General features: G+C 40.0%; 1 protein-coding gene across 1 annotated transcript in view; it reads left to right on the forward strand.

Moving 5' to 3' along the window:
- The window catches only part of DERA (deoxyribose-phosphate aldolase), a 117304-nt gene that overhangs the window by 43761 nt on the left and 56448 nt on the right, over nucleotides 1-17095 (forward strand). Inside the window, exons 2-5 of the mRNA XM_060658266.2 lie at nucleotides 5051-5148; nucleotides 6306-6453; nucleotides 8399-8494; nucleotides 10500-10634. Of these exons, the coding sequence (XP_060514249.1) occupies nucleotides 5051-5148; nucleotides 6306-6453; nucleotides 8399-8494; nucleotides 10500-10634 (477 nt within the window). The remainder of the gene's footprint in view (nucleotides 1-5050; nucleotides 5149-6305; nucleotides 6454-8398; nucleotides 8495-10499; nucleotides 10635-17095) is intronic.

Below are 17095 nucleotides of genomic sequence, written 5' to 3' on the forward strand. Positions count from 1 at the left end.
AGCTTACCGGGGGCTTATTGGATGGTAGTAGACTTTGTGAAGAAAGCTAATTCTTATTCCTACCTGCTAGTAAGGATGGGGCTTCCAGTCTTTCTTGTATATTTTTGGCTTAGGAAGTGGGCAAGGCTGAGTCTGCTCATTTATATAAGTTGAGTATCTTATGAGCTTGGATGGATCAGGCATGCACTAACATCCAAAGCTCTTTTTTTTTCTAGCCAAGCTGCCCTTTTCCAAGGCTGAGTTTAAAAGACCCTACCTGGTTGGGGCTGCTGGGTAGTTCAGTCAGTTGGGCGTCCGACTTCGGCTCAAGTCATGACCTCATGATTTGTGAGTTTGAGCCCTGTGTTGAGCTTTGTGCTGAAAGCTCAGAGCCTGGAGCCTGCTTCGTATTCTGTGTCTCCCTCTCTCTGCCCCTCCCCTGCTCATGCTCTGTGTCTGTCTCTCAAAAATAAACATTAAAAAAAAAAAAGGACTAGACATGGTCAAGTTGATATTTCACCAGTTACAGGGTCTGTGGTAAACAATAAATTTACTGTGGAGCGCCTGGATGGTTTAATTGGTTAAGTAACCGACTCCTGATTATGGCTCACATCATGATCTCACAGTTTGTGAGACTGAACCCTGTTGGGCTCTGTGTTGACAGCGTGGAGCCTGCTTGGGATTATCTATCTCCCTCTCTCTCTGCTTCTCCTTCTCTCTCTCTCTCTCTCTCTCTCTCTCTCTCAAAATAAATAAACATTTTTAAAAATTTTATAAATTTACTGTGATGCAAGAGCCTTATTGAGCAACTATTTTTGTGCTAGGCACTTGTGCATATGGAAAGGTCTGGCTGATTCCTGGGAAGTTGCAAATTAGAACTGGAAATAAACAGAAAAGAATGAAAAGAAAGCATGGGAAATTTAGTCTTTCTTCCTTTTCCCAAATTTGGGGGAAAAAAAATCTCTACTAAGCTATCACAATGTATTTTTCTCTATTAGGAACAAAGGTCAAATCAAAATACAAATAAACCTCCTTTCACAGAGTTACCATTTGAAATACTCTGAAGAAGTGCGAGAACATCCAGGGAAGCACTTGTGGAAGTGACAGACCACATGGTAGAGTTGTAAGGAAAATGATTGGTCTCCATTGAGACTTCACACAGGAAAGATAACAATAATAAAAAATTGTGAGAAGAGTATCTGAGAATAAATTTATAACTGACAGAAGGGCCTGAAAGCCACCCAAATGACATACTAAGAGACACAGTAGGGCATTTTTTCATGGGAGAGTTTTAAGAAAAGAGTATTATCGCCTTCCAATTATGGCTTCATGTCGATTCTCCCCAAAGGCACGTGCACTTGAAACCCCTCCTGGCCCCGTAAGAGAAGATTCTATGGTACTGATGAGATTGTGTGCATTAGAATCACTTCTCCCGGAAAGGAGACGCTAAAGGGTACTCGAATAAAATATTAAAAATTATGAAGGACATAACAAAGGCCAATCAGTCCTTTCTTTTCCCCAGACCCCATAATATGAGAACAAGGGTTATTTGATGAAATTAAAGAGTAGCAAATTAAGTGCTAATAAAATGAGATAGTCACTTATATAATTCATTACCACGGGAGGTCACAGAGGCAAATTCTGTGGCTGGATTAAATATGGGGCCAGATAATTTTATGACCACTAATGATATTTTTAACAGTGGAGGCTGATACTGCAAGAGAAGTTAGCCTATTACATTCTCCAGTAGGTGGTTTGCAGGGACCTCTGGCAAGTGATGTCTGTGAAGTATGAGAGCAGGCCCTGTGGGTTCTAACCTTTGGTGGGGAATATTACTAAAAATTAGTTTTTAAGGTGGATGTCCTCAGGTATTCCATGCATGCCTCAATCCCAACTTCTCTTGTGGAGATTCCCAAGTTCCTTTATTGGAAACAGTTGGGGTGCAAAGTTCCATTATACAAGGTGAATAAGTTCCAGAGATCTAGTGTACGGTAATGTGACCATTGTTAACAATACTTTATCGTGTGCTTGAAATCTGCCCAGAGAGCAGATCTTAATTGTTCTCAGCACACACAAAAAAGGGAAAAAGAGAAAATGGTGTGAAGTGATAGATAGGTTAATTAGCTTGATTGTGGTGGTTATTTCGCAGTGCATATGCATATCAAAACATCAAGATGTGTATCTTAAACATACACAATTTTTATTTGTCACTTATACCTCAGTAAAGTGGTGGGGGGGAAAAAGTAAACACTCATTTTGTTTTAAAGCAACTGGGAATGGTGTTGCTCAGAATTCGATCATGGCTGGTGTCGGGGAACCATTCGGCTTATTTATTGAATGCCGCCATGTGTCAGGCACTTGGCTTGGAGTTTTAAAAATCTGTGGGGAATGTGAACATTTCGGCAAATCAGTGTATTCAGAATGAAGGGGTCTGCGCTAACGGTAGACTAGAGAGTAGCCTTAAGTGCAAAGGAACAAAGGAGTAGCTCAACTGGTATGGTTCGGAGAAGGTTCACAGAGACAGTAGCATTCGAACTGAGTCCTAAAGGTTGGGTAGGAGTTCACTGTATTGGCAAGATAATGAAGGGCAGAAGGAGCAGACAGCATGCACAGGTCCAGAGACAGAACGTGACAGGCTTGCCAGTGAACTCCTGATAGTTTAGAAACGCTGTACCACAGGGTTGGAGGAGCAGAGAGGGAGAAGAGGGTCATATGAGGACAGAGGCAGCCAGGCGATGGAGCGTCCTGGACCTCTCTCCAGTAGCAGTGCTTCCATTGGTGGTAGTGGTAGAGAAGAGGTGGGGAGGGGCTTCCAGAAGTGTCACATGACTGATAAAGGACGGCCCCTCAAAGCCTTGCCCCACCAGCATAGGCTTCCCTCTTTTGGCCACTGCCAACAGTGGCTTGGTGGTGAGCCCTGTATTTCACACAACTCTTTGCCTCATTGGTTTTACTATCTGCCTGAAACGATCTTTACCACAAACCTAATCACCGTTACTAGTTGTTGTTTTTGTTTTTTTAAGAATCTCCCCTGTTTTTGGGTATAGAGGGGTTCTTATAGGTCTTATGATTAGGATGAGTCTGATGTGTCAGTCTGGTCTTATTTCTTTGGGCTTTACCTAGAACCCATCTCTGTGTAGGGAAGAAGAGGCAGATTTCATTTGCTTGACCTTAGACTCCCATTTTCTCTGTGATGTTGGCTCAGTAGACAAGGAGGAAAACACACAGTGTCTTTGAGGAGCAGATGGAGTGAAATGTTAAAAATCTGTTTTGTTAAATGATTTCGGCTAACAAAATAGTTTAATTGAAAAAAAAAAGCACCCAGACTCTGCTCTTTATTCAGTGATATTTAAATAAGTATATCATTATTAATCGCTCAAACTCGCACTTCGAATTTCTACAACATTAATATTGATAAGAGGAATCAATTGGAAATGAGAGAATTTTTTTTTGTAGAAACATAGTCTTATCTCTGTGGTAGATGCAAATGCTTTATTATTATTATTTGTGTTGTTATGTGGTGCAGTATGCAATCAGCGGTTTTCCCCATCACATTGTAGAGAATTGTGTACCGTAGTCCCCTCTTATCCATGGAGAATATGTTCCAAGACCACCGCTAGTCGATGCCTGAAACTGTGGACAGTGTTTGACCCTACATATATACCATATTTTTTCCTATACATACACACCTATGAGAATTTTTAATTTATAAATTAGGTACACTAAGAGATTAACGGCAATAAGTAATAGTAAAATAGAACAATTATGACAATATGCTATAATACAAGTCATGTGGATGTGGTCTCTCTCAGAATATTTTATTGTACTGTAGTCACCCTAGTGATGATGTGAGATGATAAAATACCTATCTGATGAGAGGAAATGTGGTGATGATGCAGACATTGTGAGCTAGTGTTAGGCTACTATTGACCTTCTGGTACCTCAGAAGGAGGATCTTTGGTTTTTGGACTGCAGTTGACCACAGGTAACTGATACTGCAGGAAGCAAAATCACGGATAATTGGGACATATTTCCTAATGAATAACCTTTCCCACTGTGTTTTTTTTTAAGCCTCTTCTAAGAAGAAGTTGCTGGAGGGATATAAAAATGAAGTTATTTATAGAAGGTAGAAGATGCTGGAGGGATATAAAAGTGAGGTTATTTACAGAAGGTAAATGGGTGTGTGCTCAATTTACTCTAAGGTCACCTCTGTTATACAGAGTGCTGGTGGATAAAAGTGAAATACATGTGCACCATCCTGTGTTTGGTGTTAGATACTCAAAGATAAGATCATGACTCACAGTACAGTGAGCATAGGAGACCAATTTACCATGACTCCTGGCTGAACTGAATACAAGTTGTACAGTACAGCTGTATCCAAAATGTTAGCTCTATCTGAGGAGCTCGGCAGTGTTTTCACAAAAGCTAACATGTAGGCTGGGTTCAAAATAGGAGTTACAGTTAACTAAGATGGAGGGTAGGATCGAGGTAAGAAAGAGCATTTCAAAACTGAAGCAATAAAGATGTCTCCCAGACTTTTGAACAGCTTGTTTCTTTCTTTCCCTTTTTGAAACTTCTGTTCTATCAATGTTGTAATTTCTAATACATTTTGAAATAGTCTCCTTTGACGAAAGAATGGGATATATCATATCAGCATCTAGTAGAGACTAATCTTGTCAGTAGGGGGTAGTGATCAAGGGTTCCTTTAAGCCCCAACATTAATTCATTAGGTAGTTTATTAATCATTTGTTCTCCTGGACGGGGCACTTACAAATAAGCCTTTGCCGTCAGATGTGAGGCACATGGCAGGAGTAATGTAACATTTTCCTCTGTTAGATATGTCTGTGTAATGAATCAATACAAGTTCTTCCGGTTCCTCCTGTACTTGATTTTACATGAAGTATGCCTTTTCATGACCAAGCTTCTTTCAACAAGGCTATTGATTTGTAATTGTGCAAAAAGGAAACAGAAGCTTTATAAGAGCTTCGATGCAAAATGATATATCCTTTCAAGGACTGCGTGAAAATAGGTGAATATATTTGATAAAGAAGTGTTCTTCTTTCCCCTTTAGACCTTAGCTGGATCTCCAAAATACAAGTGAATCAACCAGCAGTTCTGAGGCGTGCAGAGCAAATCCAGGCTCGCAGAGTGGTGAAAAAGGAGTGGCAAGTAAGGTTTCTTCTTGAGCATTCTATTCCTGTAGTTTACAATGCCTGGTCTCTTCCCTCAAGGCCACAATATTGAATTTTGCTCAAGATGCATCTAAACTTAAAAGATTGCAGCTGTCCATGACTTATTTTAATAATTCATATATGATGATGATGGGTTGGAGAAAGATAGCACATTATCCGAACAAGTTAAACATCTTACCACTCTTGAGTGGCAAAGCCGCAAATGAATTTGAGGCATCTTTATTCATGAGTGAATTAAATGGCGTATTTCCTCAACACATTTATTCAGTTCCTTAGACATACCTTCTTTGGTTGTCTTCTATTTTAATTTTTAAACCATAACGTCTAAACCTGGTGTGTCTGCTGTTGAGGCCCTTAGGCATAAAAGTTGACCTTCTTTGACCACCGTGTTTACCTCACTATTAATTTTCATAAATCATTTTCCAAAATTCAAAAAGTGATGTTTCATGGGGTACTTGTGGTCAGCATATCCTTCAGTGGATACTGACCAAAGATGTGCTGTGGATCACAGGACTAGAAGGAATTCAGAATTCATTTCTCAAGTGAGGCAAAATATTGCCATTGAATCCTTTAGGGTGGCATTTCTCATTTGACTCATCCTTGGAAATATTCTAATTGAAAGATAAAAGGAAATTCATTAGAATGAATTACAAACTATGAATATTGTTTTAAAAATGGGGTTGGAATACAGTGAAAAAAAAAAACAGCAAAGAAATTAGAGACTTCTTTTTTAATGTCTCATCCTAGATCTCAAGGGTGGAGGTAGAAATATCAGATAGAGATCCTCTTATTCCCAAGTTCTCTCATATCATGGTAGCCATCAGGGCTCCTGGTGGATAAGATGGGGAGGTGTGATGTGGGGAGGCTTGCTCTATTAGGGATTTCATTTTGAGATAGCTACGGAAGGAAAAATAGTTTTAAGACAACTCCGTACCCCTCTTTTATTTTGTTCTCTGCAGTGTTCATCTTTTTGGTCCCTGTTGAGCAATGTCTATATCATATAGAGAATGACATGCCTGAGAACAGTGTAGATGTCAGATTTTAGCACAAATGTTTGTCTAATGATTTCCTGCTAACTAACTGGGTTGTTGACGATTTTTTTTTTAATTTTGTTTTTTACTTTTCTTAAACCAGGCTGCTTGGCTCCTGAAAGCTGTTACCTTTATAGATCTTACTACACTCTCAGGTGATGACACATCTTCTAACGTTCAAAGGCTTTGTTATAAAGCCAAGTATCCAATCCGGGAAGATCTCTTAAAAGCTTTAAATGTGCATGATAAAGGTAATGTTGTGTATAATCTGTCTGTGTTTACCCCTTTACAGTACTAATTACTAAATCTAAGAGGACTTAAGACAAGATTCAGCTGCTTAAATGATAATAGCAGTAAGATCCACTGGTAGATTTGTGTACATAGCATATAATTGAGATTCTTCTCTAAAAAACAACAGGGAGAGAATCTGAATCTCTTTTTTAGGTCAGTTCTTCCCATCATGGATTAAAGTTGCTGGTAGAGAGTTTCTTTATTTTTCTTTCTACTTCTTCAGTGTGGGAAATTTTCTATCTAGTGACTCTAAAATACTGATTCTCATTCCCTAGCCACATGTGCAAAAGCCAGTCTCATTACTTAATAATCACATCTCATACATAAAGTATTTTCTGTGAGTAAATGAAATACTTTTGAGAATAAAATGCAAATGGGGAATATTGCATGCTCGTATATTAGGTTAGATCTTTTGAAAAAAGTTATATTCACTCTCTTAGTATACATGAAAGAAAGGACTTTCTAAAGTTGCCGTAAGTTTAGAATGTTAACATTTTAGGAAAGGAGGAGACCTTTCTTTGAGAGTTGATCCTCTGTATCTAAATGAGGAAACCAAGATCTGGAAGGCTAACAGCATTTCCGGGATGATGTGCGTATCACTCACTGGGCTGGTTTTAGGAGCTTTTCATGGAGAGATGTTTCATGATCCCTGAGTGCCTATCTGTAATGAATGTAGCTAGAGATGCTGCTTTGGTCCAATGCTGGTGTTTTATCCCAAGTAATTTGTAGATAATTTGTAGACCTATAACGCCACAGCTTTTGAAAAATATTTATGATGTTTCTTTTGAGTTGACAATAAAAACACCACCTATTTGTAGGTGTTGTTATACAAAGTTATTAAAAGTAACAGCCTTGAGGGAGGGGCTGAAAAAAGTAACAACTTCATATGAGTCTTATGCTCTTGTTTTGTTTTATATTGGCTATTTGATTTTTATTTGATTTTTTTTAGATTTAAGAGCTTATTCTTCCAAATAAGGGCTCCAGATTCAGATATTATTATTTCTTGCAACAGGGAATAGGATCAATTAAATGTCATTTTGCTATTATTACCTTGTAAGGTTCATGTCCATTTTTTTTTTTCATCCACTGTCTGTTTGCTGTAGAAATCTGGATTTTGTTATCTACATGAAATAAAATATTGTCACTGAGTCAAGACCATTATGTTTACCATTTAGGAATTTTTAATTTTTTTTTTTTTAACGTTTATTTATTTTTGAGACAGAGAGAGACAGAGCATGAACGGGGGAGGGGCAGAGAGAGAGGGAGACACAGAATCGGAAGCAGGCTCCAGGCTCTGAGCCATCGGCCCAGAGCCCGACGCGGGACTCGAACTCACGGACTGTGAGATCGTGACCTGAGCTGAAGTCGGACGCTTAACCGACTGAGCCACCCAGGCGCCCCTAGGAATTTTTAAAAAGTGGTATTATATTATCCTCAAAGAGCAGCATCATGATTATTTTATTCCATGACTTTAACAGTTAGAAAATGACCCATATTGTCAAGACCTGGAAGGGAATGTGGAAAGTCAAAGCTTTTTCTTTATTAAAAAAATTTTTTAATGTTTATTTATTCTTGAGAGAGAGAGAGAGAGATCAGGGGAGGGGCAGAGAGAGAGGGGGACACAGAATCCAAGCAGGCTCCAGGCTCTGAGCTGTCAGCACAGAGCACGACGCGGGGCTCGAACCCACGAACCGTGAGATCATGACCTGAGCCAAAGTCAGAGGCTTAACCAACTGAGCCACCCAGGCGCCCCTAAAACTTTTTCATTCAGTGCAGCGTCATGGGGGAGTTATTTTTCCTGCCATTTTGATTTCTGCCAGTGTGGTGGTATAAATAATAATTAAAAGCATATTGTACAAATTGAACTGCCGCTAAAGTAGGCTGTTATGATTTCTTTCTTCATAGGCCTTACTACAGCCGCCGTTTGTGTTTATCCCGCACGAGTGTGTGATGCTGTGAAAGCACTGAAGGCAGCCGGCTCCACCATCCCCGTGGCTTCGGGTAAAATTGTTTTGGCTTTGCTGTTGTCTCTCAACCTGTTTCCGGTTCTTCACCTCAAAACACCTGGAGGCTTTATATATAATTTTATATTATTTTAATTAGTTTTATATATTTAATTATTTGTATTTACTCATTCTCTCAGTATCTGCTTGCCTGCTAAGTAGCTGACCATGTGAATTCCCAAGAATACAGAAGTGTTTCGCGGTCCTTAAGGAAACTTAGTTGTTTAGGAGGAATAATCAAGTTTAAAACATCATCATGCAGGATATATAGTATTATATGTATGCAAAATATGCTAATAGAGATATGCAGAAGCTACACTTGTAACTCTGAGCAGGGAGTGATTTATTTTGCAGAGGTTGGTGACAGAGAGTAAGAGGATTCTTCATAGAGGAGCTAATAGCTGCATAGGGTCTTAAAGGGTAAGGAGGCGTGTTGGTGAGTTAGCGAATGATTTTAGACAGAGGAACTAGCGTGTGTGAAGGCACAGGAGCGTGTTCAGGGAACTGTACATGGCTTGCAGTTGTTGGGTCTAAATTGGGGCAAGGGGGCAAGGGGCTCTGGGAGTTGAAGCTGGAGAGGTAGATCAGGGCCGGATCCCATAGGGAAACTAGGCTCGGCAGTGGCCTTTGGGCTCATTCTGGTGATGGGGCACATACTGCAAGGTTTTGAGAAGAGGTTATGTCATGATCAGCTTTATGCTGTAGTGGGTCAGGAGATGGTACTGGACACATTAAGGAGGGGTGACAGGATGTTAGGGGGACTTATCACAGTCCCTGTGGGAGGTGAGGAGAGTCACTCCAAAGCCTGGGAGATAAAGTAGAGAGGGTATGTTCAGGAGTTATTGGCTTAAGAGAGACTCAGTAGGACTTGGCATGAAGGAAAGAAGAGTCTTAAAAGCTTCTGTGTAGCTGAGTGTGTGTGAGTATATGGATGGACAGATATAAAATTAGATTGTACTTTTAGAAGATGTTAAGAGGAATATCCTGGGGCCTTGAAAAAGGAGTCTAAAAAGATGATTAATTTATTTTATTAGGGATACATCAAAAGAAACATAGTATACAGTATTGATATACAAGCCATTTGTGAGGATTCCCACAGTATTTGGCAGCTGCCTTAATTTTTCATCAGCTTCTGTCAATTCAGCTTTTCTTTTATACAACAGGGAAACGTGCTCTCCTGTAAGATAGCAGACCCAAGGAATTTAATAACATCAAGGAAATACAAAAGGTTATCTTTAGTCATAGAAATGGAATTAATGATGCACATGTAAAAAATATAATAGGTTTTCAGAAGTGTGGCTGTATTTTCTTTTCGTTTTTGTTTTTTGTTTTTTGTTTTGTACTTGGTCCTGTTCTTCCCACCTCACCCCTGTCCCGATTTTGTGGACAAATTAGGTACCTTTCCCTCCTGCTGTCTCTTCCCTTTATTCTCATCTGCTTAGCTATTCATTTTAAGATAGGCAGTGGGAAAAAACTATACTGCAATTTGGTTACCACAGCTGTAAGTGTGAGTGAGTAAATCAAGAATACAATGATAGCCAACTTGATTAGGAGTAGGATCCATAATTAACCAGGGTCCATCAAGACAGGGCGACAGCTACTGTTTTATGACTCGGTGTGATGATAACATATTCTCTTAGTATCTATTTACTTAGAGCCCCCTCATGAGCATCACTGTAGCAACTTACTTTCAGGTTTTCCAGACGATGCAATACTAATATTTATCCTAATACCAATAACGCTATATGAGATGACCTTCTATTTCTTCACACTTCACTTTGCAACATAAGCGTGAAGCTCTTTAGTGTCATTAATGCTTTAGTCTAAATGCTGTTTGTTGTTGTTTTTTGTGTTTTTGTATCAAATTCCTTGTTGAGAAACCAACTAAAATTTGTCTTCTTTCCTTCCTCCCCTCCTTCCTTTTTTCCTCCCTTCCCTCTCTCTTTGCTTCCTTCCTTCCTCCCTCCCTCCCTTCCTTCCTTCTTTTTCCCTCTCTTTACTAGTGGCCACTGGCTTTCCGGCTGGACAGACTCATTTAAAAACACGATTGGAAGAGATCAGATTGGCTGTGGAAGATGGAGCTACGGAAATTGATGTGGTAATTAACAGGACCTTGGTGCTGACAGGCCAGTGGGAAGGTATGTGCAAGTCCTTACCTAAGAGGGAGGCCTAGTTCTGTCCTAGTGAATGAAATGGAGACGATTGGAAAAGAGGCAGCATGTTTTGGAAGTCATTGTTCTAGATTACAAGTCACTAGATCAGAAGGCGAATTTCAGAGAAAACACGGCTGGTATTGCTCATCCTTGTTCCCATCACAAATCCTAGACAGTTGCCCACCTATGTGAACTTTTTAGATCCCTTTGAGTGCTTAGGTGAGTGGTTATTTCTATGCAGTAGACTGTTAACTTTTATTCTGTCCTCCAGTATTTTATTACTCAATACATAAATCACTCTAGGCAAGTCATTTATGCAGAGTTTAATATGTGGAGGAAACTTCCCTTTTTTATGTTAATCTTTGTGGATTTTGTGGAGGTGGGATTAGTAGTAAGTCTGCGAAGTCTGCTTTATTCCTGCTATTCTTACACATAGTTCCTAGGGGTTATTATATTTACCTTTGAGATTCATAATTTACTATCGCACCAATTATGAAAAACATCACCCATTTCAATAACAAACTTTTTATAATTAAATATTAAAAAATAGATTTGACCTGTGCCTTAAGTATATTTTGTATACTAGAGATGGTTGATAGCTAAAATAAGTACAATTTTCTATTTCAAAAGAATCATAAAAGTAGTTCAACTAAAAATTTTTTTAAAGCTTTTTTTTTTTTTTAAGTTTATCTATCTTGAGAGAGACAGGGATAGCGCACAAGCAGGGGAAGGGCAGAAAGAGAAGAAGAGAGAGAGAATCCCAAGCGGGCTCTGCACTGTCGGTACTGAGCCCGACACGGGGCTCCAACTTGTGAACCATGAGATCACGACCTGAACTGTAGTCAAGAGTCAGATCCTTAATCAACAAAGCTACCCAGACGTCCTGCAACTGACACCCTTTTTCAAAGTTTAAGTAAACAGTAGGATTATATTTAATGTATTTTTTCTTAACCTACTTATTGGACTTGCCAGTATCTCTTGGATATCTTTCTGTGAGTCTTTAAAAAAAATTTTTTTTTTGATGTGTATTTATTTTTGGGAGGGAGACAAAATGCAAACAGGGGAGGGGAAGAGAGAGAAGGAGACACGGAATCTAAAACAGGCTCTAGGCTCTGAGCTGTCAGCACAGAGCCTGACATGGGGCTCGAACTCATGAACCGTGAGATCATGACCTGAGCCAAGTTGAACACTTAACTGACTGGGCCACCCAGGTACTCTTCTTTCTCTCCATCAGTCCATCTAACTTAACATCTATAAATCCTTTTTTTTTTTTTAATGTTTATGTATTTGTGTGTGTGTGTGAGAAAGAGAGAGAGAGAGCATGAGCAGGGGAGGGGCAGAGAGAGAGAGACACACACAGAATCTGAAGCAGGCCCCAGGCTCTGAGCTGTTAGCACAGAGCCCGATGCGGGGTCCAAAATCTGCAAACTGTGAGATCACGACCTGAGCCAAAGTCGGGCGCTTAACCAACTGAGCCACCCAGGTGCCCCTAACATCTATAAATCCTAATTCCATTGTTTATTCATTAAGAATTGCTTTGGTTATGGAGTAGGCAAAGATTCAGTCAGTAGTTTAAATACGTCAGGATTTATTTTCTTGTACAAAGTCTAGAGGTAGGTATTTCAGGGGTGACCTGTGCTACTTTTTTCTTCTACTTCCAAAGTGTCTGGCTTCTGCTCTCATGCTTAAGGGCACGCCATTCTCTAAGATGGCTCCTGAAGCTCCTGTCTTTCCACTCATTTCCTAGATAATAGCAAAGAAGGGCTGTCCTATCCTAAAAATCTCATACACCATTTTTGCTTACACCTCCGTGGCTCAAATTGAGTCAGTGGCCATCTTGGCTGCAAGTGAAGCTGGGGAAATGTAGTCTTTTAGCTTAGAATATTAACATTCCCAATAAGTTAGATGGTGTACATTTCTGTGCCCAGACGGAAAGGACTGAGGGAAGTTCTGGCAGAGAAGGACAGAAGGCAGAGAAGGACAGTTTAGCCATAGGGAGCTAAACGGGGTCTGACAGTAAAAAGCTTAACAGCAAAGGGCCAGGTGAAACAACAGTAACACAAATATTTAAATAAAAAGATACATGAAGTCAAAAGGCACAGTGCCATTAGCTGTGGGGCAGGTCATCTCAGAGATCTTAGCAGCACTGAGAGTATCACTGTGATGCAGTCACTGATACCACAGTTCTGAATGATCTAGAACAAATGTTAAAGCCATTCCTGTTGCCCTGTACTCCCAACTATACTTCATCAACATTTTTAATCCTTGCCAGGTTTAAATTCTTGACAGTTCACAAATGTCTTTTTGTGCTTTTGATTTTTGTTCCTTTTCCTATGGTTCATGTGAGCTTTGACCAATTGCAAACATTTTTTTTTAAGTTCTTTTTTTTTTTTTTTTTTTTGAGAGAAAGTGCACATGCATGTGAACAGGAGAGCGGCAGAAAAATGGAGAGAGAATCCCAAGTAGGCTCTGTGCCGTTAGCATGGCGCCCAGTGCAGGGCAATATCTTATGAACTGTGGAGAGGTGAGATCATGACCTGAACCGAAATCAAGAGTCGGATGCTTAACCAACTAAGCCACCCAGGCTTTTAAATAGATGTCTCTTGTCCCTATATATTAATTCTTGTTTCCTTCTAGTCATAGATTTCAATTAAGATTTTGGGCCAGGGTAAGAGGAGAAAAATGAATAAACATAATATTTAAAACAAATTTGGAAATAAACTATATGATTTGGTTAGATAAAAAAAAACTGTATGTCCTATATCTTTTATTTAACAGTTGTAGACATAGAAGTATGGTTTCTATTATAACTTGTGCTCTTGTCTCTAGAATACTAATTGAGGAATAAAATATAATAGGAGATGAGTTTTGATGTAATTGTCCCTTAATGAACTAGGAATGGTTGTTTTTAGGAACTGATAATTTCCTAATAACAGGCATTCATGTAAAATATAGTAACACATCTTTGTCCTAGACCATACTTTCCTATTAACTTTTTTATGGTGTTAATAACCTCTTGACCCAAAACAAATTGAAAAGGAACATTTAATACTGGAAATTTAATTCTAAATAGAAACCTGCAATGACTGAGGCCTTTTTTTCACTGCGGTATTTTGTCTTAATTTGCCTCAATTTGATTATGTACTGTATTTTTCAGTGTCATGCTTTGATATTAGCTGTTTACTAAAATATGAGCCTAGAATTGATTTCTTTTTCTTTTTACATTTTTTTTAACGTTTACTTATTTTTGAGACAGAGAGAGACAGAGCATGAACGGGGGAGGGGCAGAGAGAGAGGGAGACACAGAATCGGAAGCAGGCTCCAGGCTCCGAGCCATCAGCCCAGAGCCCGATGCGGGGCTCAAACTCATGGACCGCGAGATCGTGACCTGAGTCGAAGTCGGACGTTTAACCGACTGAGCCACCCAGGCGCCCCTAGAGTTGATTTCTTGGAATTTGCTGATGGAAATGTCTGTGAGGCTATTATACGTTCAAACGTTCAAGTCTAGATTCCTCTCCTCTCTGTGCGCTGAGGTGTGTAGGACCCTGGTTAAAGCACAAAAGAGTCCCATTTTTAAACCTGGCCATTCAGACTGTATCCTAATCAGTGCTCATGGTCACAGGGTCCACAGTTTCGGGCATGAACTCAAAGAGACTGGAGGGAGGCCTGTATTCCTCTTCTTTAATTCTCTTTGGTGACAATTTAACGTTTCTTTCTCCTCAAGCTTCTAATTCTTCTTCCCATCTTGAGGCTCCTTCACTCTCAGCAGAAGACCTACCTGCTCCTTTCTAGAGAAAATAGAAACCAGTAGACAGGGTCTCCCTTGAGGTCCTTGCATCAGCTCTGCTTTCCTTTGTTCCTCCTTTTCCTTCCTCCTAAGTCCAGTCCCTCCTCTGTGCAGTGGCTCTCATATCCTCCCACATTTTCAGAGGCCTTACTCCATTTGTTGACCATTTTTTTCTCCTGTATCTTTCATCTGTCTCTACGATCTATTCCCATCAACACCTAAACATAATGTAAGCTTTTCTTATCCATTAAAAAAATGCTCACATGTCAACCTTCCCCCTCATCTCCAGCTAAGTCTACCTTTCTGTTCTTTCCCTCATGGCTACAATTCTTAAAAGAGTTATATTTACTTGTTTCCCTTGGATCTGTACTAATCAAGATGCCAATGTCCTCTTATTTTCCCATGCCCAGGGAATATTCTGCAGTTGTTTGTTTAGCTCTACTGTTCAGCATTTGACACAGTGCACAGTCCTTCTGGAAACACTCTTTTTGCCTGGCTTTGGTAATCCTAAATTCTTCAGGTTTTCCTTCAAGTTTCTGATGACTCCTGTGTCCTTGTGTCTTGTATGCAAGGTCCTCTCTCTCCTCCGTCATCCCTGAAGTGTTGGCGGTCTTCAGGTTAGGTCCCAACAAGCTCTCAAACTTCTCACACTTTGCACACTCCTCCTTGAAAACCTCCTGACCTCTCCGATTTCAGCCACATTCCCTATACTGAAGACCACAAAACCTCCCAAGTACTGGAACCTACATCTGCTTGACTCCAGAACTCATGCTCAGTTTCCCCACTAAACCATGCTGCTTTTCATGCGTCATTTTTATGTAAGTAGAACAGTTGAATCTTGATCAGATCAGAGAATCTAGCCATTTTAGAAAGAAATCCATTAAAAAGTATTTGATTTGAACACTTTCTCTTAAATACAGGTTAGTTTCCAAACTGTGGTGTTAGTGATTGGATTGTTCTGGAGCACAGTGATGCTCTCTGGCTGCTGAAAACCCTGGAGGTGATCCTCCCCACAGCTAACACTTGAGACCCCTGTGCCTTTTGACTTCATATATCTTCTATTTAAAAAGTTTTGTTCTTGTTGTTTCGCCTGGCCCTTTTCTGGTAAGCTTTTTACTGTCAGATCCTGTTTTGCTCTTTATAGTACTCTGTCTTTCCCTGCCTGTACTTCCTTTAGTCCTTCCTGTCCGGGCATAGAAACGTACACCATCTCACTTATCCCTCAGGACAGTAGTTTTACTTGGATATAGGGTATATATGGTATGTTATGCTGGTTCTTAGAATTACCTGACAAAATGCTTTCAGATTACTTGCCCGAACTCCTCTCTTCCTGGAACCTAGAATATCCCTCCTGAGTATATGTACTATTGGGGTTGGGTGTTGGACTGAGGGGATAGGCTTCTTTACTGTGAAAATTGCCCCAGGTGATTTTGGTTCCACCCTCTCCCCTACCATCCCATAGTTGTAGAGAATCACTAACTTGAAACATCTATTTTTTTTTTAAGTTTATTTTTCCTTATTTTGAGAGAAAGAGAGGCAGGGGGAGGGGCAGAGAGAAAGGGAGACAGAATCCCTGTGATTCTGTGCTGTGAATGCAGAGCCCGATGCAGGGTTTGAACTCACGAACTGTGAGATCATGACCTGAGCTGAAATCAAGAGTTAGACACTTAACTGACTGAACCACCCAGGCGCCCCACATCTATTTTTAAAAAAAATATTTCTTGTTCTTGGTTCCACATAGTTTGGGTGCAGGATGATTGAAGCATTGTTGAATTCATATATTGGTTAGTTAATACAAATAGTATTCCCTGTGTGTTTCTATTTAGTCTGGATCTGCAGTTGGCTATAATAGAAGGCTTAATGGATAAAGAGTTTCTTTCTCTGTCAAGATTAGCCAAAAAGTACATCTACCTCTTATGCTCTCGGGAAAAGGATGGCTTTCCTCTCCCTGGAATGTTGTGCTGGACTAGGAGACAGGCAGGGGCACCCAGCCAGCCAGCCAGCATATAAGCCAGTCATCACTGGAGGTGGTCAGACCCAGAGCTTACCCAGAACAAATATACCATGGAACAAGAAGGGAGGATAACTCTGGGAGACCAGGAAGGGTTGAGAGCAGAGTCTTTGCACTGGATAGACTGTGGTTGGAATCCTGGCACTACCATTAGTAGCTTTTGGCCACATTGCTTTTCTGTGTCTTCTGTTCCTTCTCTGTAAAGTAGGAATAATGGCATCTATTTCACAGGGTTGTAATGGGGATTAAATTAGATAATGAATGTAAATTGACCATCCATTGCCTGGCCCAGATGAATCAGTGCCTCCATGCCAGCTGCAGTTTCTTCTCTTTCCCTCTCCTCCTTTTGATGCTCATAGTATGTTGTCAAGGGAAGTAACCGTAATAGTACACGTATTGAGTAAATGAAGTAGAACTCTAAAAGACTTGGAGTTTAGTCTTTGTAATTTCGCTAATTTATACCTAGTCCTTGGGCAAACACTTCACTTCTCTCTGCCTCCACTTAAATAAGCTACCAATGAGGGGATAAAACTTAATGATTTCTACAGTCCTTTAGAGCTATAATGGCCTGTGATTTTATATTTGGCGTTTTCATTGTCTGGGAGTATTATTCCCTAGATAAGGACCTATAATACGGTATTTTTTCAT

The sequence above is a fragment of the Panthera onca genome, chromosome B4 (genome assembly GCF_046562875.1).
Source record: "Panthera onca isolate mPanOnc1 chromosome B4, mPanOnc1 haplotype 2, whole genome shotgun sequence".
NCBI classification, from domain to species: domain Eukaryota; kingdom Metazoa; phylum Chordata; class Mammalia; order Carnivora; family Felidae; genus Panthera; species Panthera onca.